Here is an 18,075-nt window from a genome sequence, read left to right as displayed (position 1 = left end):
CTAAAGATTAAATATGCCACTATGTTTAGTATATAATTTGCATTATTGAAATGCATTTGATGTCCATCTAAGATTCATTATTGCTCTTCTCAAGGGTACATATAGAGTGGTTTTGATATATTTCAGTAAAACAAATAATATCTATCTTGTGACACTTATAAGTGAATATTGTAATATTTGTCTTGAGAATCTTGCTGGAAATATATCAAATTTGAATATATATATATATATATATATATATATATCACTAAATTTATATAAAAAATAAATGACAAATATACATTTACTTTTTGGATATTGTTGTCTCTTTATTGTTAAAATTTAAGGTAATGCAAACAATATTTATATCGTTAGACTCTCTTTAGAAACCATGCTGAAAATATGTTGAATTTGAGAATAAATAACCTTAAATTAATATACAAAATATATATTCACTATTTGGATATACACCCCAAAGAAAGTCTATACAATTATGGTTTATGACTTTTGCAGGATATATAATATGTTTCAACATTCTTCCTTATAGAATGGATTGAAAATAAAAAGATTAAATTTGAATAGAACAATAAAACTGTTTCCTGCATCAAAACAATAAAACAAAAGCATGCACAATCTCCTTTTGGATTTCATTTAAAGGTCCAATTAACATCCTTTATCCTGATGAGCAAACATGATGCAGCAGTTCATTTCATCCACTCGAGTATAGTGACACACCAACTCACTGCAAGTCTAATCTTGCATTGTTTGTTCTATAAAAATCTTTTATCCTGTAACTATAAAATCTATGATATTTGTATGTAATGCGAAAAAAAATTTATGTTAGGATTAAGATTAAATAATATTAGATCGATTTTTATGATGTGTACTTTTGATACAATCTGAAAAGTATATCTGTATAATCAGAGCATAATCTTTAGATTCAAAAACTATTGTGAATTTGTAAGAAGAATCGAAGGTTGAGAGAGAAATTATAATCTTTCAATTGCGTCCTATATGACATTCGTCTTTAGTCCTTAGAGGTCATGTTTATTTATAGGTGAGAGCAGAGGGTATAGGATAAATTATTAAGAGAGTTTCTCCCATCAAGAATGTTTCCTAATGAATCTTACCTTAATAATTCCTTGCTATTAGTCAATCTTTATACATATGCGATCGAGAATAAGCCAAGAGAAAGTACAACTCAAGTTGGCATTCTTATCTTCCAAACAAATGGGACAATGAACTTAATATTGCATTGTAATCAATAACATCCGATCATTCGTTTGTATCAAACCAATGTAGAGAATTAAACGAGGAAACAAGGAATCAAGAAACGCTTCTCTCGATCTTTCTCTCTCTTCACGAGGCTACTGCAAGTAGAAGGCAAAGAAGGAGAAGGCGGCGGCACCGACGGCGGCTCCCATGGAGGGGGTGATGGCGAAGGACGCGCTGGCGGGACCAGGAGCCGGGGCCTCAGCTGCCAGGGCTGTGGCGGCCGATGCAGCGGCGACGAGGACAATGCAGGCGATATTTGTCATCTCCATTGCTACCGGCGGAAGAGATGAGAGGGAGAGACTTATTCTTTGTGGCGGGTTGGGGTTCTCCTTCTTCTTTGCTAGCCTGAGGAGGAATGGCGGATGGGGAGGGGGCGATTTATAGGGCGTTTCGGTGGTTCGCATGGTTTGTCGGGGTGGTTAGAGGTTTCATGGTCACTGCGTCATGTGAAGGCGGGCTTTACGTGCTGTTGATGTGCATGGGAATCGGTCATGGTCAATATCGTTGACCAGGCCCCAAGAGTATGATTCGTTTCCCTCAACGCCACCTCTGCCATAGATAGCCTTCCCTTCTCTCTACCCAAAGAGCAAGCATCTCCCATGGCTTCACCATACTGCGGCCTTCCTCGAATCCACTTCTTGTCCACAAAACCTTACAGGAAATCAATCAGATCAGCGCCTTCTCCTCGCCTTTCGACGCAACAGGAAGCGCCATCGAGGAAGAGATGCCTCAGATGCGGAGAGCTTTACCAAGACAGTGACAACTCCCCCACAGCTTGCTCCTTCCATGGCCACACGACAGGTACATGCATCGGATCTGTACTATTCCGTTGCAGAGGTTTGACCTCGGTGCTCGTGGGGTGCAGGGGAGAAAGGGCTGTTCTCGTTGGCGCCGCCGCATCAGGGGATCGACGGGGAGTGGAGCGACAGAAGCGGCGTGATCGTCTACAGGTGGAACGCGAAGGAGAACAGGCCGAACACGGGGAGCGCCAACTGGAAGAAGAGATGGAGCTGCTGCGCCGAGTACGACGAGAACGCGCCGGCGTGTCGACGTGGGCGGCATGTCTCCTACGACGACGGCTTCACCCTCTACTGATGTCCCCTGGTGATCCACCATTACGGCACTGAGTGGCTGAGACTGAGAGTATCGCAATCCACCTTATCCGATAGAGGTGAAGGAAATTACAGGTAATTAATTAATTAGACGAAAATTATAAGTAATTATATCATGAAATGTCAAATTGCTGACATTAGTCCACAACCGTCCATCCGACTCTTCATTTCATCTCAATCGTCCGTATATGGATCAAATAAAGTGAACGGCTCAGATTAAAAAGGTGTTTATAACGTTTGCGTTCCTCCCGTCTGCCGTTGCGTTCGTCTCTCGTCCGTGGAAGATAGAAATGGGCCTACCCGCCTCGTGATTCAACATAGAAATGGGCCCCGCTGTGATTCCATGCGTCATGTGAACTCACAAGGCAGGTAAGAAAGACGGTAATTGAACAGGTAGACCAATGCGTTCCATGGTATTCTTGACCCAACGACAAGTAACGAGGAGTTAAGATCCGACGCTTATGGGTGTTCTGATGAGATCTGACGGTGAGCATACAATGATCTCCGCAGACGCACGTACGTGCGCTACTTCAAATAATCATGAAGAATCGCCTCCGCGCGCGCGCTGTTGCTTTTCTTATCGCCTCTCTGTCTCGTCTCCCAGGAAAAGAGGGGAAAGGGGGAGACGCTTCGGAAGGGTGAAACCCTAATCCCATGTGGATTCTTTATTGATTTCGAGTAATCTTGTCTTCTTTTTTCGTATTCTTTTCATTTATGCTGTTACCGATCACAAGATCCGAGCGGATCGATCGACTTCTGTGGCTCTCGTTTCGGTAGATGTATGTTTTCTCCTAGGGATGACTCTCGTTTCCTTTTTTTTCGTGTTTGTATTTGATCGATCCGGATGAGGTGGGTATAAATAATTGTTGTTTGCCTGTAGAAAACTGTTCGATCAGGTAGGTCTGCAATGTTTTTAGGGCCGTCTTGTTCTATATATTCGATTTAGTATATGTAATCAGATCTCTTTTTCCGTAAGGTTTGTAGGTTGTCTCATGGTTCTTGCTTGCAATTTCCTTCTACATGTGGCTTTTGGGGTCCTGGGTTTCTTAGATTTGTTGGCGTTTTAGATCTTGAATCTTGTAGCTTCTGTGGTGATGACACTTCTCTTGATCTGTTGTTTGCATTCTGTAATCATGAAACAATTACATTCTTGATCTGTGTTCTGGTTCTAATTTTTTCGCCCAGTGACCTTCAAAGTTTATTTTTTTTTATTGTGTTGTTTTCAAGTTCATTTTTATTCTTTGATTCTTATTTTATGAATTTTTTAAATTTTTTTATTAGGAGTTCAAAGTCACTTTGAGTTATCACAAGTGGTATTCTATTGTTTGAAGTATCAAATCTTTATTATTCTTTTGAAGGTTATTCTTAAATTCTTCATGTATATTGTATGTTATTTCATAGATCATCATAGACTCGATAAATTCTTCGAATAAAAAGTTGTTGAAGTCTTGAGCTTCTTGAATTATAATTACTTTAAGATTCTAACTCTTTGGAAGAGATCTTAATATCTCGTTAGCAAGTTCAAAATTAGAAAAAAATTTACCAAGTATTTTTAGAACATTGACGATATCCATAAAATAAGTGTACATGTCTCTCACTTAGTTTCATATAAAACAATTCAAAATCATATATCAAAAAATTTATCTTAGAATATTTAACTGCAGTTATTATGAGCTTCCCATTGAGACATCTACCTCACCTATTTTTGTCCATGCTCAAGCAGAAAAGGCGTTGCGAGCTTTGCTATTGATTTCCCCATGGGAGGAGTTTCTGCTGTTGTTTCAAAGACGGCTGCAGCTACTATTGAACGTGTGCTACTGCTGATCGCCTCTTTGAACCTTACAAAAGGAAGTACAGACTCCTTTGCCGGAACAATTAAAGATGAAGGTGCTTTGTCTTTGTGGAGAGGGAACACAGCTAATGATATCATTTGTTATTTTCCCACTCAGGTAAATGTATACGTGGTTATGTTATGTGTCATATGACCTCCGGAGAAGCTGTCAAGTAGCTGTTCGACGATGCTGGGCGCGAACAAACTCCGTGCCGTAGCTGGTTCTGGTGTTCTTGCCGGTTACGACAAGCTGCAGTTGATTGTCTTCAATAGTTTTCGGTAGTGGGAGCTGCTTCCTACATTTCTGTCAGGTGGAGTTTTGCTCACCAAATCTTGGTTAATCTATGATTATTGGATACTGCTGCGTTGCAGTGATGTCCGCAATATGTTGCCTCTGTTCTACGAATTCCTAATTTTATTTTTTTCCTTTTCTATGGGATGACAATTGACAAGAGATAAAATTACTTTTGCAATGCGTTATTTTCCTCTCATTGTACGTTATTACAATCATGATATTTTGAGCAGGATAAATTGACACATTTTTTGTTCGCAATTGAATAGATGGCATCCAATATTTGCATAAACTGTTCGAGCCAGCTTACAATTGACGCATGTAAAGCTGTGGATCATAGGATGCAAAGCATAGACAAGTTGCGGCAATAAGATACGATCAATGTAATTAGTCGTCAGACCACAGCTGTACAAAATCGCCTGTTGATGGGTACTGGGGAGGATAGATAGTTCTCAACAGCAATTGCCCGGCATAAGTGAAATCCACAAAGCCGGGTTGATAATAATCTGCAGTAACTTTCAATCGATGAAATCATTGGCAAACAGTTTGTTTCAAGATTTTAAGCTCAACCCGGCTTGAGAATCAATCAGACCATGAACCGGGTTGATAATAATCTGCAGTAACTTTCAATCGATGAAATCATTGGCAAAGAGTTTGTTTCAAGATTTTAAGCTCAACCCGGCTTGAGAATCAATCAGACCATGAACCGGGTTGATAATAATCTGCCGGGTTGATAATAATCTGCAGTAACTTTCAATCGATGAAATCATTGGCAAAGAGTTTGTTTCAAGATTTTAAGCTCAACCCGGCTTGAGAATCAATCAGACCATGAACCGGGTTGATAATAATCTGCAGTAACTTTCAATCGATGAAATCATTGGCAAAGAGTTTGTTTCAAGATTTTAAGCTCAACCCGGCTTGAGAATCAATCAGACCATGAACCGGGTTGATAATAATCTGCAGTAACTTTCAATCGATGAAATCATTGGCAAAGAGTTTGTTTCAAGATTTTAAGCTCAACCCGGCTTGAGAATCAATCAGACCATGAACCGGAAATGAAAGCAGTCAGGCTGCAACTTTGGATCAGTCAACTCAAGAAAACCAGGTGTTGAGATCCAATGGAACAAGTGTGAAGCAGGTTACCTAGCAGTTTGTTTGGTCATGAAGCTGGGGGCAGGGGGAGGGGAAGGTTGACATAAAGCCTCCTGTAGCTTTGATTTCAGCAACCAAGACCACTTATTATGCTGCTAAGCTCATCGATAACCATGGCTGGCCTGGCATATGATCCTGCAAGGTTGATGGCATGATACTCCAGTCCTTTCCACTCCGAGATCAAGCTAAAATGTGGGCGCCTGTACATGCTGCTGATAATTTCAAGAACTCTGGTGTTCTGTCTTGCCGCAACCAAGTGAGTTAGACCAGCACCGTGCGCCCCAATAACGACCGAAGCTTCCTGAATAGCCTGCAGTTGCTCTTTCACGTGCATATGCGCAAAGAGACCATTCACAACATTTATTTTGCATCTCTCTTGGTTGGCGGCCCAGACCTTTATTTCGTCCAAAACCTCCTGCTCATTGCTTAGCCTAGATTCGACTTTTCCACTATGACGTGGGTGCGCCAGATAGTCTTCACGACGCACAAAAAGCACGTTATGACTCACAGATGACTTCCTCGGCAAATCTTTCTCCACAAGTATGCCAAAAGCTGCCATCAGCATCTCCCCGAATTCAGATAATCGGGCAGTTTTTTTAACATCAGGGTCTTCACGGACATCACTAGCAGACGTCCCACGGCAGCTTATGTGTTCTGTCAGCCCTTTAAACAAAGCTGTTTCATAGCCCAAAGGCGCAAAAACTGCATGTCTAAAACAAACTGGACTTGAGAAGTTTTTAGCATACCTAACACTAGAGAAAAGTGCTTCCCAAGTTTCTTCCAATGGAGTCTGTTAAAATCACCAATGCAAAAAGGTTGATTAATTATCGAGAAGAAAGCAACAAACATCATTCAGAAATGTAAGATACTCCAGACACACAAGGGAGCAAAATAATCAAAACTGATCGTAGAGAAGCTACCGGGTAATGTAAAATCTCATGCTGAGTTTTTTTAACAATCATGGATAAAGGATACACAAGTATAAACTAGAACATCCTGCTCATAAATATGAGAATAAGAATGCTTTCGTACAAACACATCTCAATGAGAATGTCCTTGTTATATGATTCATTATCATAATGAGCAATAAAAACATCACAATTTGTACAAAGACATCATCCACATGCAATTCTTTAGTTTACCTGTACTCTTTGGAATTAAGATTTGGAGATCCACTAGTATATTTGGAGACAATTATCCATGATTAATTTCACATATAGAAACATATTTTAGGTCTTGATGGAGTATCTTCTGGTTTGTTTTTGTGAACTGATGCAGAATAGTATCGATAGAAGATGGAAGAACTTCACTTTTTGACATGGGATAAGAAGCATGAGGAGCTTGTGATGTAAAGACACAATGTTGATCCACAGCAAGAAGGAAAACACAAAAATCCAAACTCACTCCAATTCCTACAATTTGTACCCAGGGTCCTGCTCACCAGAGTGGACTTCCACCAGATTCTACCTTATAGTGACTGTTCCTTTCTCACTACCTCGGCAGCAAATGGGCTTGGGACTTCGAAGGAGCTTACAATGATTTTGCAGGCATTTAGGTGCTTTTTGGATGTTGAAGGGTGCCCATGGCCTTCTATGGGGTGGTCATCAACAATGTCATGAATTACATCAACAATGGGATGAAATACCAAAGGGTATTCTCTCATCCCCCATCTCTTTCTGGCCCTGACTAGAAATCTACTAGAAGTGAACCTAGATCCAGATCCCATCATTTTGTTCCCATTATTTTGGTCTGCCACATTCTTAATCAAGTCAGTGTTTATTTGAAGCTAACCATAATTTTTATTGTGGAGGGTAGGATGAAATTGACTTTGGTATATTCATTGGACAGGTTCTTAACTCAAAGAAACAGAGTGGTGCAGACTCTCCAATTATATTGTTATTGGAACTCGGCCCCTGTATCGAAATTGTCCATGGAGGTTCCATTTAGTATACTTAAGAATGAACAGTCAGATTACAGTTAGATCCCCCAGATTAGCAGAAGAGAATCAGAGACAGGAATGAGTGAGGAAAAGGCTTAAGAAAAATATAGAAAAAGGAAAAAAAAATAAAAGAATGCACACGAAATAGTTTGGCAGAATATCTTACATAATATTAAAATACACAACAGAAAGAATATAACGAGTATGAATTTATCGCACATAACAGAATACAAGGTAAAATATAAATATACACATAACTCAATATAGTGAATATAAACCTAAAGATATACATATCAAGTTTTACCATTATTTATTTTTTTCCTAGTAATGTCATTTTCAAAGAACTGCCACATAAGGAAAGTGATAATGAGGTGCACACCTTGCAATGACCATCGACAAATACCAGATTAGGACGATTTGGCAAGCCAGTGACTCTAGAACTGACATATGCACTATACCAGTCGGTAACTGTGTGAAAAAGATTTGCATACTCAAAACGTGTCACTAGAACTGTTGGTTCTTCAATCCACTGTAAACAAAAGTAACAATTATATCAATTAAGGAAGTAAGATGTAGCTGAACAAAGATATAGTAACTTAACCAAATGACTTCCTGAATATGCAGTAGCATGAATGTGTATGTTAGTGCACCTTGTATAATAATAATGCATGAAATTCATTGCTTCCCTGAGATCTCTATGATTATTCATACATCAACAATCATAATACAATTGTTCAAGCACAAGAACCATATGAAACTTCCATCTTCTAAACTTTGGTGGAGAATATGGTGCTGTCGATTGGTTTGATTGCCCGAAACAAGCATTCATTTACTGGGAAACAATATCTTACTGCTTTGTATGATCTCATTCCAAAGAATGAGATGACATGGCAGAGTTATTCCTCAACAGTAAGAGCTCACAGATAAGGTTTGCTACTTTATTTTCCTTAATTGCATTAAGAGTGATTTCAGAATGTTGCAAAGTAGAATTTTTCAGATGCGATATTGATTTCACACTTTGGCTTCATAAAATTGAATCAGACATGTCAAACCAAACTCTGATAACTCAAACAATAAATAATTTTGATGTAAAGAAGTTCACTTGGTGAGTTCAGGATTAGCATCGTCCAATCTGACTTCAAGTATACTTTCATATTCTTTTGAAAGTATTCTCGTTGTAACTTTTAGTTGTTATTTTATGGTGTTGCTGTAGTCTTGAGTCATCTTGGCATTATAAATACCTATGCTAGGCATAGTTAAATCTGGAAAGTTTTCAAGTGATTAGGATTTGGATTTGAGGAGTTCTAGAAGTTTGTTTAGAGAAGATTTTGTGGAATAATGATTTTTCCAAGAAAGAAGGTTCTTCCTTCTTGTCTTAATTTGTTTAAAAGCTCCAAGTTTATAAATTTGAGTCAAACAATTAACAAAATCTGTAATTATTTTTTTGTAATAAATGTTAATTATTTAAATTTGTTGGATGGCCTAATCTCTTCTTTGTCTCTTTCCTTGTATTCAGAACAGATGTAGTTCATTTGAAGTCAAACATAGCCACTCTAATCAACAGGCTGGATACTTAATTAATAGTCTCAACCCAGGCCTATTATTTCTGGAGCCCTAATCCCATCCAAACTCTCTATGATTTCTCAACAATGCAGTTTGAACAAAGCCAGAGATGACCTACTTCAAAAAGATGTCTTTTAAGAATCATAGAATATAAGATTCTGAAACGTTAAGTTTGTAAATGTTCTCAGCAAAGACTAGGGTGATAAGAGGATAGTCATGCCATATGAGGCACTCTAGGCAGGTATGTTCTCGTTTCAATTATTAGCCATTTCGTTATACTCACTACCATTTGTTTTTGGTAGCATTTTTATATCTGAAAAGCCTACAGTCTTAGTCTTACAACCAAAGCAAAAACAGGAAACAAAGAGTGCCTGGAACAAGGAATTATGTGAAATGATGAGTCAGAGCAGCAGGTAGACACCGTAAGTCTTACTCTTCTATTGATAAGCCCTCAACTATAGTAAGGTATTAATATCAATCTTCACATTAATTTATGAACATTTATGGAGAAGCTAAACATTCCAATTACTCTTCTTTAACTGAACAATAGGTCCAAGGTTTGCAGTATCAACCCGTGCCGCTCGATACTGATGGTAAGTATCGGTCCGACAAGAGACCGATATGCGGACCATCCTCTCTCGGGTGGTACCATAACTTGATCCTGTATCGAGCAATACAGAGTTTGTACCGATCGATAGTGGTCAAAATCCGACCGTTATCGATCAAGGGCTGAGATCATCCTATTTCAAATGGCAAAATTGACCGTTTGAACCATAGGAAAAGGGTTTTTAAACCCTTTCCTCCACCCTCCTTCAACTCATATCACTCTCTCAATCTCTTCAACTCCCTCAAATTCATTTTCACTTACATCTAATAATTCAAATCATTTCTTTGTAGATAATTCAACAATAACAGAAGGATGGTTCAAAATGTACAACGAAGCTACTCTTCCAAGCTCGAAAAAGATATGTGTCACTATTATTTTCTAATTTAGATTATTATTGCTAAAATTATACTAAATTTATATTTATTTTCAACTTAAAAACCATAATCTTTTTTTCTTTCAGATGTTTTTAAAGTTATTTTTTAATTTTTTGGGTTTGCAGTATCGACCCGCACCGACCATTGGTCGATATATCAATATGAACCGAAATTACAAACTTTAAATAGGTTATCTTAAAACAGATACATGAACCCAAGATGGTACACCCTAGTATACCGCATACCGTACAGACCAATGGTCGGAAGGATTGAAATTACAAACCTTGAATAGGTAATCTTAGAACAGATACATGAACCCAAATATCTTACCTGCGTGCAATCCAATTGTTCATGGCCGACCACCCGCATGGACTCCATGAGCGCCCGCATCGTGTGGTACTGCACCGCACCATGCGGCAGGTACTTCTCCAGGAACCCCTCGTCTATGGCCCTCTTTCCATCCCCGCCGCCGTCGCCACCTTCGCTGTCGATCTGGAACGCCCCAGGCTGGTACCTGGGGAGCTCCTCCTCCTCTCCTCGCCCGATCACGGCGTCCAACCCCTCCCCACCGTCAGACATTAGGATCCGCGCGGGATCCATCCGAATCCGACCGCCCTCGCAGACGGAGCTCCTCAGGGTCTCACTGTAGTGGCACCGGAACCATCCCCTGCCATTGACATCGGAGGGGGAAGAGCGGAGGACGTCGACGCTGCGGGAGAAGCCATGGCCGAAGTAGGCCTCGCAGGATCCGAGGGGCGGGGCGGGGGAGGGCCTCCAAGGGAGAAAGGAGGGGAGCGACGGCCATGATTTGAGGGTGGATCGGGCGTTCTTGTGGCGGATCGCTAGGGTTTCGAGGGGTAGGAAGGGGTCGGCGGCGGTTGGGCTCCGGTTAGACGGGTGGAGGAGGAAGTAGACGGCGAATGAGGCGGCATTGAGGGCGAAGAGGAAAAGGACGGTGCGGGCCAGCAGCCCTCGCCGCCGCCGACTCATCTCTCAACTCGGACTGAGACAGGACGCGAGTCCCGAGACTCAGACGAAGCACATCACGAGAGGTCATGCTTCACAAGAGAAAACCCTTCTCCACGTCCGTTAGTTACCCCGCACAGTGGCCGTAAGGTGGGGCCCTTCGTCGCTTCTCACAGGGTAGAACGGCATACTCGCAGAACCCTTCCACACGTCCGTTAGTTACCCGGCACAGTGGCCGTAAAGGTGGGGCCCTTAGTCGCCTTTCACAGGAGTAGAACGGTATCCGCGTAGGTACCGTCCGTCTCGGGGAAACAGTATAAGAAATCATCGAACGGGAGTCGCCAACCACGTCACCGATCGAGTCATATCGTTGACCATGGTAGCAGACTCGACGTGGCCATGCGCGTGGGCCCTTGAGGTGCCACGTCAGCCGGGTGTTTTTCTCGGGTGATTTGGTCTGGCCTGGAAACGGTGTTCTTGACCACAGAAAAGCAGAGGTTTCTTATATTTGATGGATTAATATTAATCCTCTTCTTTAAACAATTGATTACCCAATAAACGGGTGTTTATCCCGAAAAGAAATGATGACATGAAACGATAAGCATGCAACGTACGAAACCAGCAGCCTGACGCTTCCTCCCTCTCTATCTATCTATCTATCCTGTGGGAAGGGTTTGACGTGGTGGTCTCTCGGGCGCAGGGATACGTGAGTGGCTCGCAGGCTGCCCATTATCCCTTCCGGCCGATGAATCCTCGAGCTGTGGCTGCCCTCCTTCGGATGATCCCAACCACAGCTCAATACTCACCCAGAGACGTATTTATCCTTCCAAGGACTTCTCCGCCGCAGGAATCCTCTTATCCGCCCACGTCGGGGAGAGCTCGGATTGGGACCCAGCTGACGCTGCCCTGCTCGTTCGCGTGCGTCGCACCACCCCCCATTCTGTGCCCTCCCTTCATATACAAGGCTAGGCTTTTCCTCTGGCCTCACCTTCTCCTGCAAATCCGGAGGTGGACGAAGGGTACGCACACACGCTCTCTCTCTCTCTCTCTCTATCTATCTCTCTATGGTAATCCACACACAACACACACAGAAGAGGAATTCTTTTGGAACTCTACAAGTCTGTGTTTGGTTTTAGCTTTAATTTTCATTTCTGCATCTCACCGTATTAAGCTGTTGTTTTAACTGGTAAACTGGTTCTCTTAATCATATCAAATTCATGTCATCTTTGTGAGAGCCGATGCTGTACTGCAAAAAGCATTTTACTGCGGCCAAATCTTGTTTAGAACTTCTGTTGAAGGGTTCACCATGGGTAAATCATTTTCCTTGTTCACTTCTTGAGTATTGGCTACATAACTTCAGTCTATTGGCCTTTGGCTAATAAGTATATTCTCACTAGTTCAACATTGCCTGGTTTAGGTTAGAACTTGGAAAACACTGATGCAGTTGAAGTTTGGATGAGATTGGACCTAATATTAATTCCTTCAACCATGATTAAATCAAGCAGAGCAGTCTTGAGTGAGGCATTTTCTACTTATAATTCAACCTTATGTTGATGACTGATTAGTAGTAGGCTAATCTGGTTCAAGATTCTTGATTTGGATGAGTTGGAGGTTCCAATCATTTCTTACTCGAAATACAACCTAATGGAATCATAATAGCATAGATTCATTTATGTAGACAAAACAGAGTCACTGATATCAGCTATAGACTTTAGACAACCCACCACCTCTACGTATACCTTCTCATACTAAGATAGCTTATCTTGGATGGAGCTGATAGTATCATTTCCTAAATCTCAAATCTAAGGGACATAGTTATCTGTTTGGGCTTGATGAGTGTGGATTGAGTCCAGCTTAATTTCTTAATCTGTCACAGATGTTTGCAGCATATATTTCTCTTGTTTGTGCATGATGTGAATATCAAAGCTAAATGTTAGTACAATAGTTAATATTTATAAAAAAATGAATGACGAGATGAATTTAAGGTTGTGAAAATAAATTTCTTTATCAAGAAAAAAAATCTTTGTTGCTTCATGGAGTTTGATATTGATGTTGTTGCAAAGTTATGTATTCCTTTGTCCACATATGTCATTTGGTATTAGTTATATGTACTGTTGTCTACATGCAAAAATATATAGACTAGTAAATAGCAAGCATATTGACATTAATATAACTTTTATATGTGATAAGCTCATCAATGAAGTAGGAAAATCTTTTCATGTCTATCAGAAGATGCATACTTGGAGGAATCTTTTTCTGTCTTGATTGATGAATTTCTCGTTAAGTTGTGATTGTCCTAGATACCCGAGCTTCATTTCATAACTCACATCTACTGCAGTTCTTATAAAAATGGTTAATTTTATCAAAAAGTTAATGGAAGAGGAAAAAAGTTACACAAGTGAAAACTTTCTCTAAAAGCAATTCTTGGTTCATTTGTTTCTTTCCACTGGATACTATGACTCAACTTCTGTAAGTAAATTGGTAAGAGAACATACCCTAGAACATTGTCATTCTCTTAATGAAATCAAAAGCTCAAGAAAAAGAGGAAAGAAGCTTCTTTTTGTTAACTTGTTCTTCATAATCTTTGTCCTATATTCTTCTGTGATGCCCTTGCATAATTAAAATTTGTTGCTTGCTCTTCTTTTCTTGCATCACTAGAACAGACATTGCACTTGGTGAACTGAAGCATAAGAAATGAGAAAGAGCTAAATATGCTTCATTTTCTCTTTTAGGTGGGCTTTGTTGAGTAGAGCCATCTTCTTTGTCAGGAAGTTTTGCCAAAAGGAAAAATGGACTTCTTCTATGCACCTGGGAGGAACCATCTCTTTGTTCCAGGGCCTGTCAATATCCCCGAGCCAGTGATAAGGGCAATGAATAGGAACAATGAGGACTATCGCTCCCCTGCTGTGCCTGCACTAACAAAGACACTTCTTGAGGACGTTAAGAAGATCTTCAAGACGACAAGTGGTACCCCCTTCTTGATACCAACAACAGGTATAGTTTTCTTCTCTGTTCTATGTCTAAGAAAGACATGTTTCATGAGATTTGCTACATGATATATGGTTTGCTTTATTTGTTAAGTGCTATTGGCCAATTGTGGTAGGCAAAACTATCTTCGAAGATCATTACCATGATTATATCCTTCTTGTATTCAACTCTAGTATAGTTATTTTGTCCATAAATTTTGACTTCAGTTTCATTTTTGTGGTCTTCTTTTTGATCTGGGGTGAAATTCACTGTATAAAGCTTCTTCTGATAACTGTTCTTTGACTAGGTACTGGGGCTTGGGAAAGTGCACTTACAAATACACTATCACCTGGTGATAAGATCGTGTCTTTTCTCATCGGTCAATTTAGTCTTCTCTGGATTGATCAACAACAACGCCTCAACTTCAATGTCGATGTAATAGAAAGTGAGTGGGGACGAGGTGCCGATCTTGATGCATTGGCATCTAAACTAGCAGCTGATTGGTCTCATTCAATCAAGGCTGTTTGCATTGTTCACAATGAGACAGCAACTGGAGTCACCAATAATCTGGCAACTGTGAGGAAACTGCTCGGTATGTATAAGAATTTTCGTCAGATTAATTCTCCGATTATTGATTTTCATTACATATACTTTCCGATGTCCTATCTTTCCATATATGCCTTGGATGCTACCTTTTTTTCTCACGAGTTGGAGTTTTCTCACATTCTTCTAACGTGTTTGTTTTTATCATTTTGTCCAATTTGTGATCATATTGTTTCTTTCTTTGATGGTCTATATTATGCTGATGCTATAGCTTTGCCTTTGCAGATGAGCACAATCATCCTGCATTATTACTTGTGGATGGAGTTTCATCTATATGTGCTATTGACTTCCGCATGGATGAATGGGGAGTTGATGTTGCTTTGACAGGATCACAAAAAGCTCTTTCGATGCCTACTGGCATGGGAATTGTTTGTGCTAGTCCTAAAGCACTTGAAGCTGCTAAGTCAGCCAAATCAGTAAGGGTTTTCTTTGACTGGAATGACTACTTGAAGTTCTATAAAATGGGAACTTATTGGCCCTACACACCTTCCATCCAACTGCTGTATGGGTTCAGAGCTGCTTTGGATCTTTTATTTGAGGAAGGCCTTGACAATGTGATCGCAAGGCACAGCCGACTTGGAAAAGCAACAAGGTATACAAATAGTTGCAGTTGATGTATTATTCCTCAAGATTTTTTCTCTGTCAACTGTAATACCTTCAGTCTTTGTGTTTGTGGGAAACACTAGAAAACCAAAAGAATTGTTCAATTCAGTAATTTAACTCTTGGTAGTTGCTGCATTCTTAAACTATGATTGCAAAATTTCATTCTTTTGAAAGAAGATGAACATGCAGGCTTGCTGTTGAGGCTTGGGGCTTGAAGAACTGTACACAGAAGGAGGAATGGTTTAGTGATACTGTCACTGCTGTGGTAGTTCCACACCATATTAACAGTTCTGATATTGTGAAGAGAGCGTGGGCACGATACAATCTGAGCTTAGGGCTTGGTCTTAATAAAGTGGCAGGAAAGGTGTTCAGGATAGGACACCTTGGCAACCTTAATGATGTATGGCTTCCTTTCTTCCCTTTTTTATTTAGTAATATTGCTTCTCTTCTAACTAGAATCTTGTGTATGTGTCTGAATTTATGAAACATGAGGCAATTGTTTTCTTTCTAACATTTGTTGGAGGTAGATCTAGACTCAAACTAGGAAAATTAATGAATTTTCCTTATTTTGTTCCATTCTAATCTTTGGGTTTGTACTGAATTCGTAGTTTACTTTAGCAGTTTCATAATTCCATAGTTCACTATCTTATGGTTGAAGAATTTACATATATATTTTTTCAATTGTTATGTGCTAAAGAAACAGCACGTTCATCAATTTTTGCCTCCCCTAAATATTCTGCAGTCACCAATTTACCAATATGAATATAATCATTTCTGGCATGTATGCATTTTTATCTCCATTTCTCACAAATGTTCGCAAGACATTCAATAAAACTGTGTTTTTCTGATATCGGATTCTGAAAGGTACATTTTTCATTAAATTTCCTAGGTGACTCTTGCATTTGCATTGCTGCTAACTATTCCACTGTGAGTTAAGTTAATTGAGTTATGGCCTAAACTGACACTTGAGATCTAGGCTTCAGATCAGTTTTACCTGTCATTCACTTTATCAATGGTTAGCTTTGCTGCTTGTGTCAAACTTGCTCCTACATCTTTATTTCTGATTGAGATATCTTGTGTTAGTTATCTTCAAGTGAACTAAACTGAGTGTTATTCATTGTAATAGTTCATATGTCAATTAGAAGTGAGCTATGATCAATCAAAAGATAAGGTTAGGTGCAATCATGATACTTGATATCATTCTTGTACTTTATGGACTTGAAAATTCATCTAACAGTTTCAGATGCTAAAGGAGACTATCTTTACACTAAACTGATGGTTTATTTGGATGATTTAGGGTTCAAAATGTTGCGTGGAAGTTGTGAACTAAAATAGTTTTCTTTAGCATATAACATCATGTCTAGGCTGAGAATTTCTTTAGCCATGTAATTGTGTTAGACTAATGATGCCTCAAGGTCCATCATTAATTAGCTATGTTATATCATATCATACGATAGCTGTTAGTTTGGAATTGCAGATTACTTTACAGCTAAACTGTAGTTACCGATTATATCAGGTAGGATTGGATAGTTATCTGCTGAATTTTTAAAGTTAAACTAAAGAGAATGAGTGTGACTAATTTGAAAACTATGTTAGAATTGGTATGCAAATAGGTGATCTAAATAACATTATATTGCGTATCTTGTTACTATCTACTTCATCATAAGCATGAGGGTTGTGGTGTTTGCATATTGCTGTGAACTAGATATTTGTAGCATGTCATTCATTTTATCAGGGGGATGCCAATAATATGCTAAAGTTAGTATTTAAGGCAAATTGAATCCCGACTAACATCTGTTATTCTGTGATGAAAACTAAAAAATATTGTTTTATCACATGCTGCAGGTCAATGCCACTAATTTGCATGAAGTAATTGTTTATTCCAATTATAACTAGTTCAAGCATCTTGCAAAGATTATGTAGTTCAGAGCAAGGAATCAAGGTAAAGTATCCAAGAAAAAAATGAGTGGGAAGGCAAAGTAGCCTATGCGATTGATCCATTACTAAAAATTGGATGATTCGAAAGGGAAGAGTAAGATAAAGAGGAAAACTCACACAAAAGATTCTGCTAAAAGAATTCACAAAAAAAAACCAATAATTATTATTAGTAGAAAATATGATGGATTTAGTTGATTAAAAAGAATGCTAAGTTAAAAATTCATGTACTTTTACTGGCAACAAAATCTTATTATTGGGACAGATTGCATTGTCCTCTAAAATCCACCATTTAATGATCTTTCGCATAGATTGTTTTCCACTGTAGTTTTCCCTACTCTGTTGCATTGCTTTCATGTGAACTTGTATACACTTTCATGGGTAGAACAGTTTCATACCAGAAGTTTTTGCTCTATAGGTAGGTAATGCAGCCAGTTGTTACTGTGTTTTGCTGACCATCCTCTTTTTGAGTTTTGCAGTTGCAATTGCTTGGTTGTTTGAGTGGTGTGGAAATGGTACTCAGAGATGTAGGATACCCAGTGAAGCTGGGAAGTGGAGTGGCTGCAGCGGCTGCTTACCTTCAGAACACCATCCCTATGATCTCTTCTCGGATATAACAACACCTTATCAATTTGGTCCCATGCCTGAACCAAGAAGCAACCAGAACAATTAGTGCTCTCTTTGGAGTCTCAGCCCTAAATGTATATTGGTAGATACATGATCCCTGTATTCCTTTGACTTTGCATAACAGTAAATCATCTGTTTACTATATTTAATTTTGCTTCTTCATCAATTTTATGATGCATGAGTTCATAGTTGCTTAAGGACCCTTTTTACCAGAGTTACTTGATCTCTCAGAGATCTTTGTTCTAATACA

At 39.4% G+C, this 18,075-nt stretch overlaps 2 protein-coding genes and 1 long non-coding RNA gene across 8 annotated transcripts; 2 read left to right on the top strand and 1 right to left on the bottom strand.

Annotated features, from left to right (window-relative positions):
• Window positions 1-1,614: 1,614 nt before the first annotated feature.
• LOC103992377 (uncharacterized) lies at window positions 1,615-5,183 on the top strand. 6 transcript variants are annotated; one of them, XR_010488800.1, is made up of 4 exons: window positions 1,615-2,055; window positions 2,120-3,004; window positions 4,090-4,508; window positions 4,759-5,183. It is a non-coding gene; the product is annotated as an uncharacterized LOC103992377 (long non-coding RNA). The 6 variants fall into 6 exon arrangements; XR_010488801.1 differs by lacking the exon at window positions 4,759-5,183 and having other exon boundaries at window positions 2,120-2,441; window positions 2,570-3,004; window positions 4,090-4,677; XR_010488803.1 differs by lacking the exon at window positions 4,759-5,183 and having other exon boundaries at window positions 2,120-2,735; window positions 2,877-3,004; window positions 4,090-4,677.
• An 86-nt stretch (window positions 5,184-5,269) lies between these two features.
• Window positions 5,270-11,184, bottom strand: LOC135617644 (beta-1,2-xylosyltransferase RCN11-like). The gene is made up of 3 exons (XM_065118082.1): window positions 10,455-11,184; window positions 7,960-8,109; window positions 5,270-6,431 (listed from the first exon to the last, which is right to left on the bottom strand). Exons 1-3 carry the CDS (start codon window positions 11,112-11,114, stop codon window positions 5,709-5,711), a joined length of 1,533 nt encoding a protein of 510 aa, XP_064974154.1. The 5' UTR covers window positions 11,115-11,184; the 3' UTR covers window positions 5,270-5,708.
• Window positions 11,185-11,949: 765 nt separating this feature from the next.
• Window positions 11,950-17,974, top strand: LOC135617645 (serine--glyoxylate aminotransferase-like). Its single transcript, XM_065118084.1, has 6 exons — window positions 11,950-12,109; window positions 13,823-14,084; window positions 14,365-14,649; window positions 14,886-15,252; window positions 15,453-15,663; window positions 17,678-17,974. Exons 2-6 carry the CDS (start codon window positions 13,880-13,882, stop codon window positions 17,813-17,815), a joined length of 1,206 nt encoding a protein of 401 aa, XP_064974156.1. The 5' UTR covers window positions 11,950-12,109; window positions 13,823-13,879; the 3' UTR covers window positions 17,816-17,974.
• The last annotated feature ends 101 nt before the right edge of the window (window positions 17,975-18,075 follow it).

This window comes from Musa acuminata, chromosome BXJ2-7, assembly GCF_036884655.1.
Source record: "Musa acuminata AAA Group cultivar baxijiao chromosome BXJ2-7, Cavendish_Baxijiao_AAA, whole genome shotgun sequence".
NCBI classification, from domain to species: Eukaryota; Viridiplantae; Streptophyta; class Magnoliopsida; order Zingiberales; family Musaceae; genus Musa; species Musa acuminata.
The sequence above is the reverse complement of the archived record's forward strand: the minus strand, read 5'-3'. Positions and strand labels throughout refer to the sequence as shown.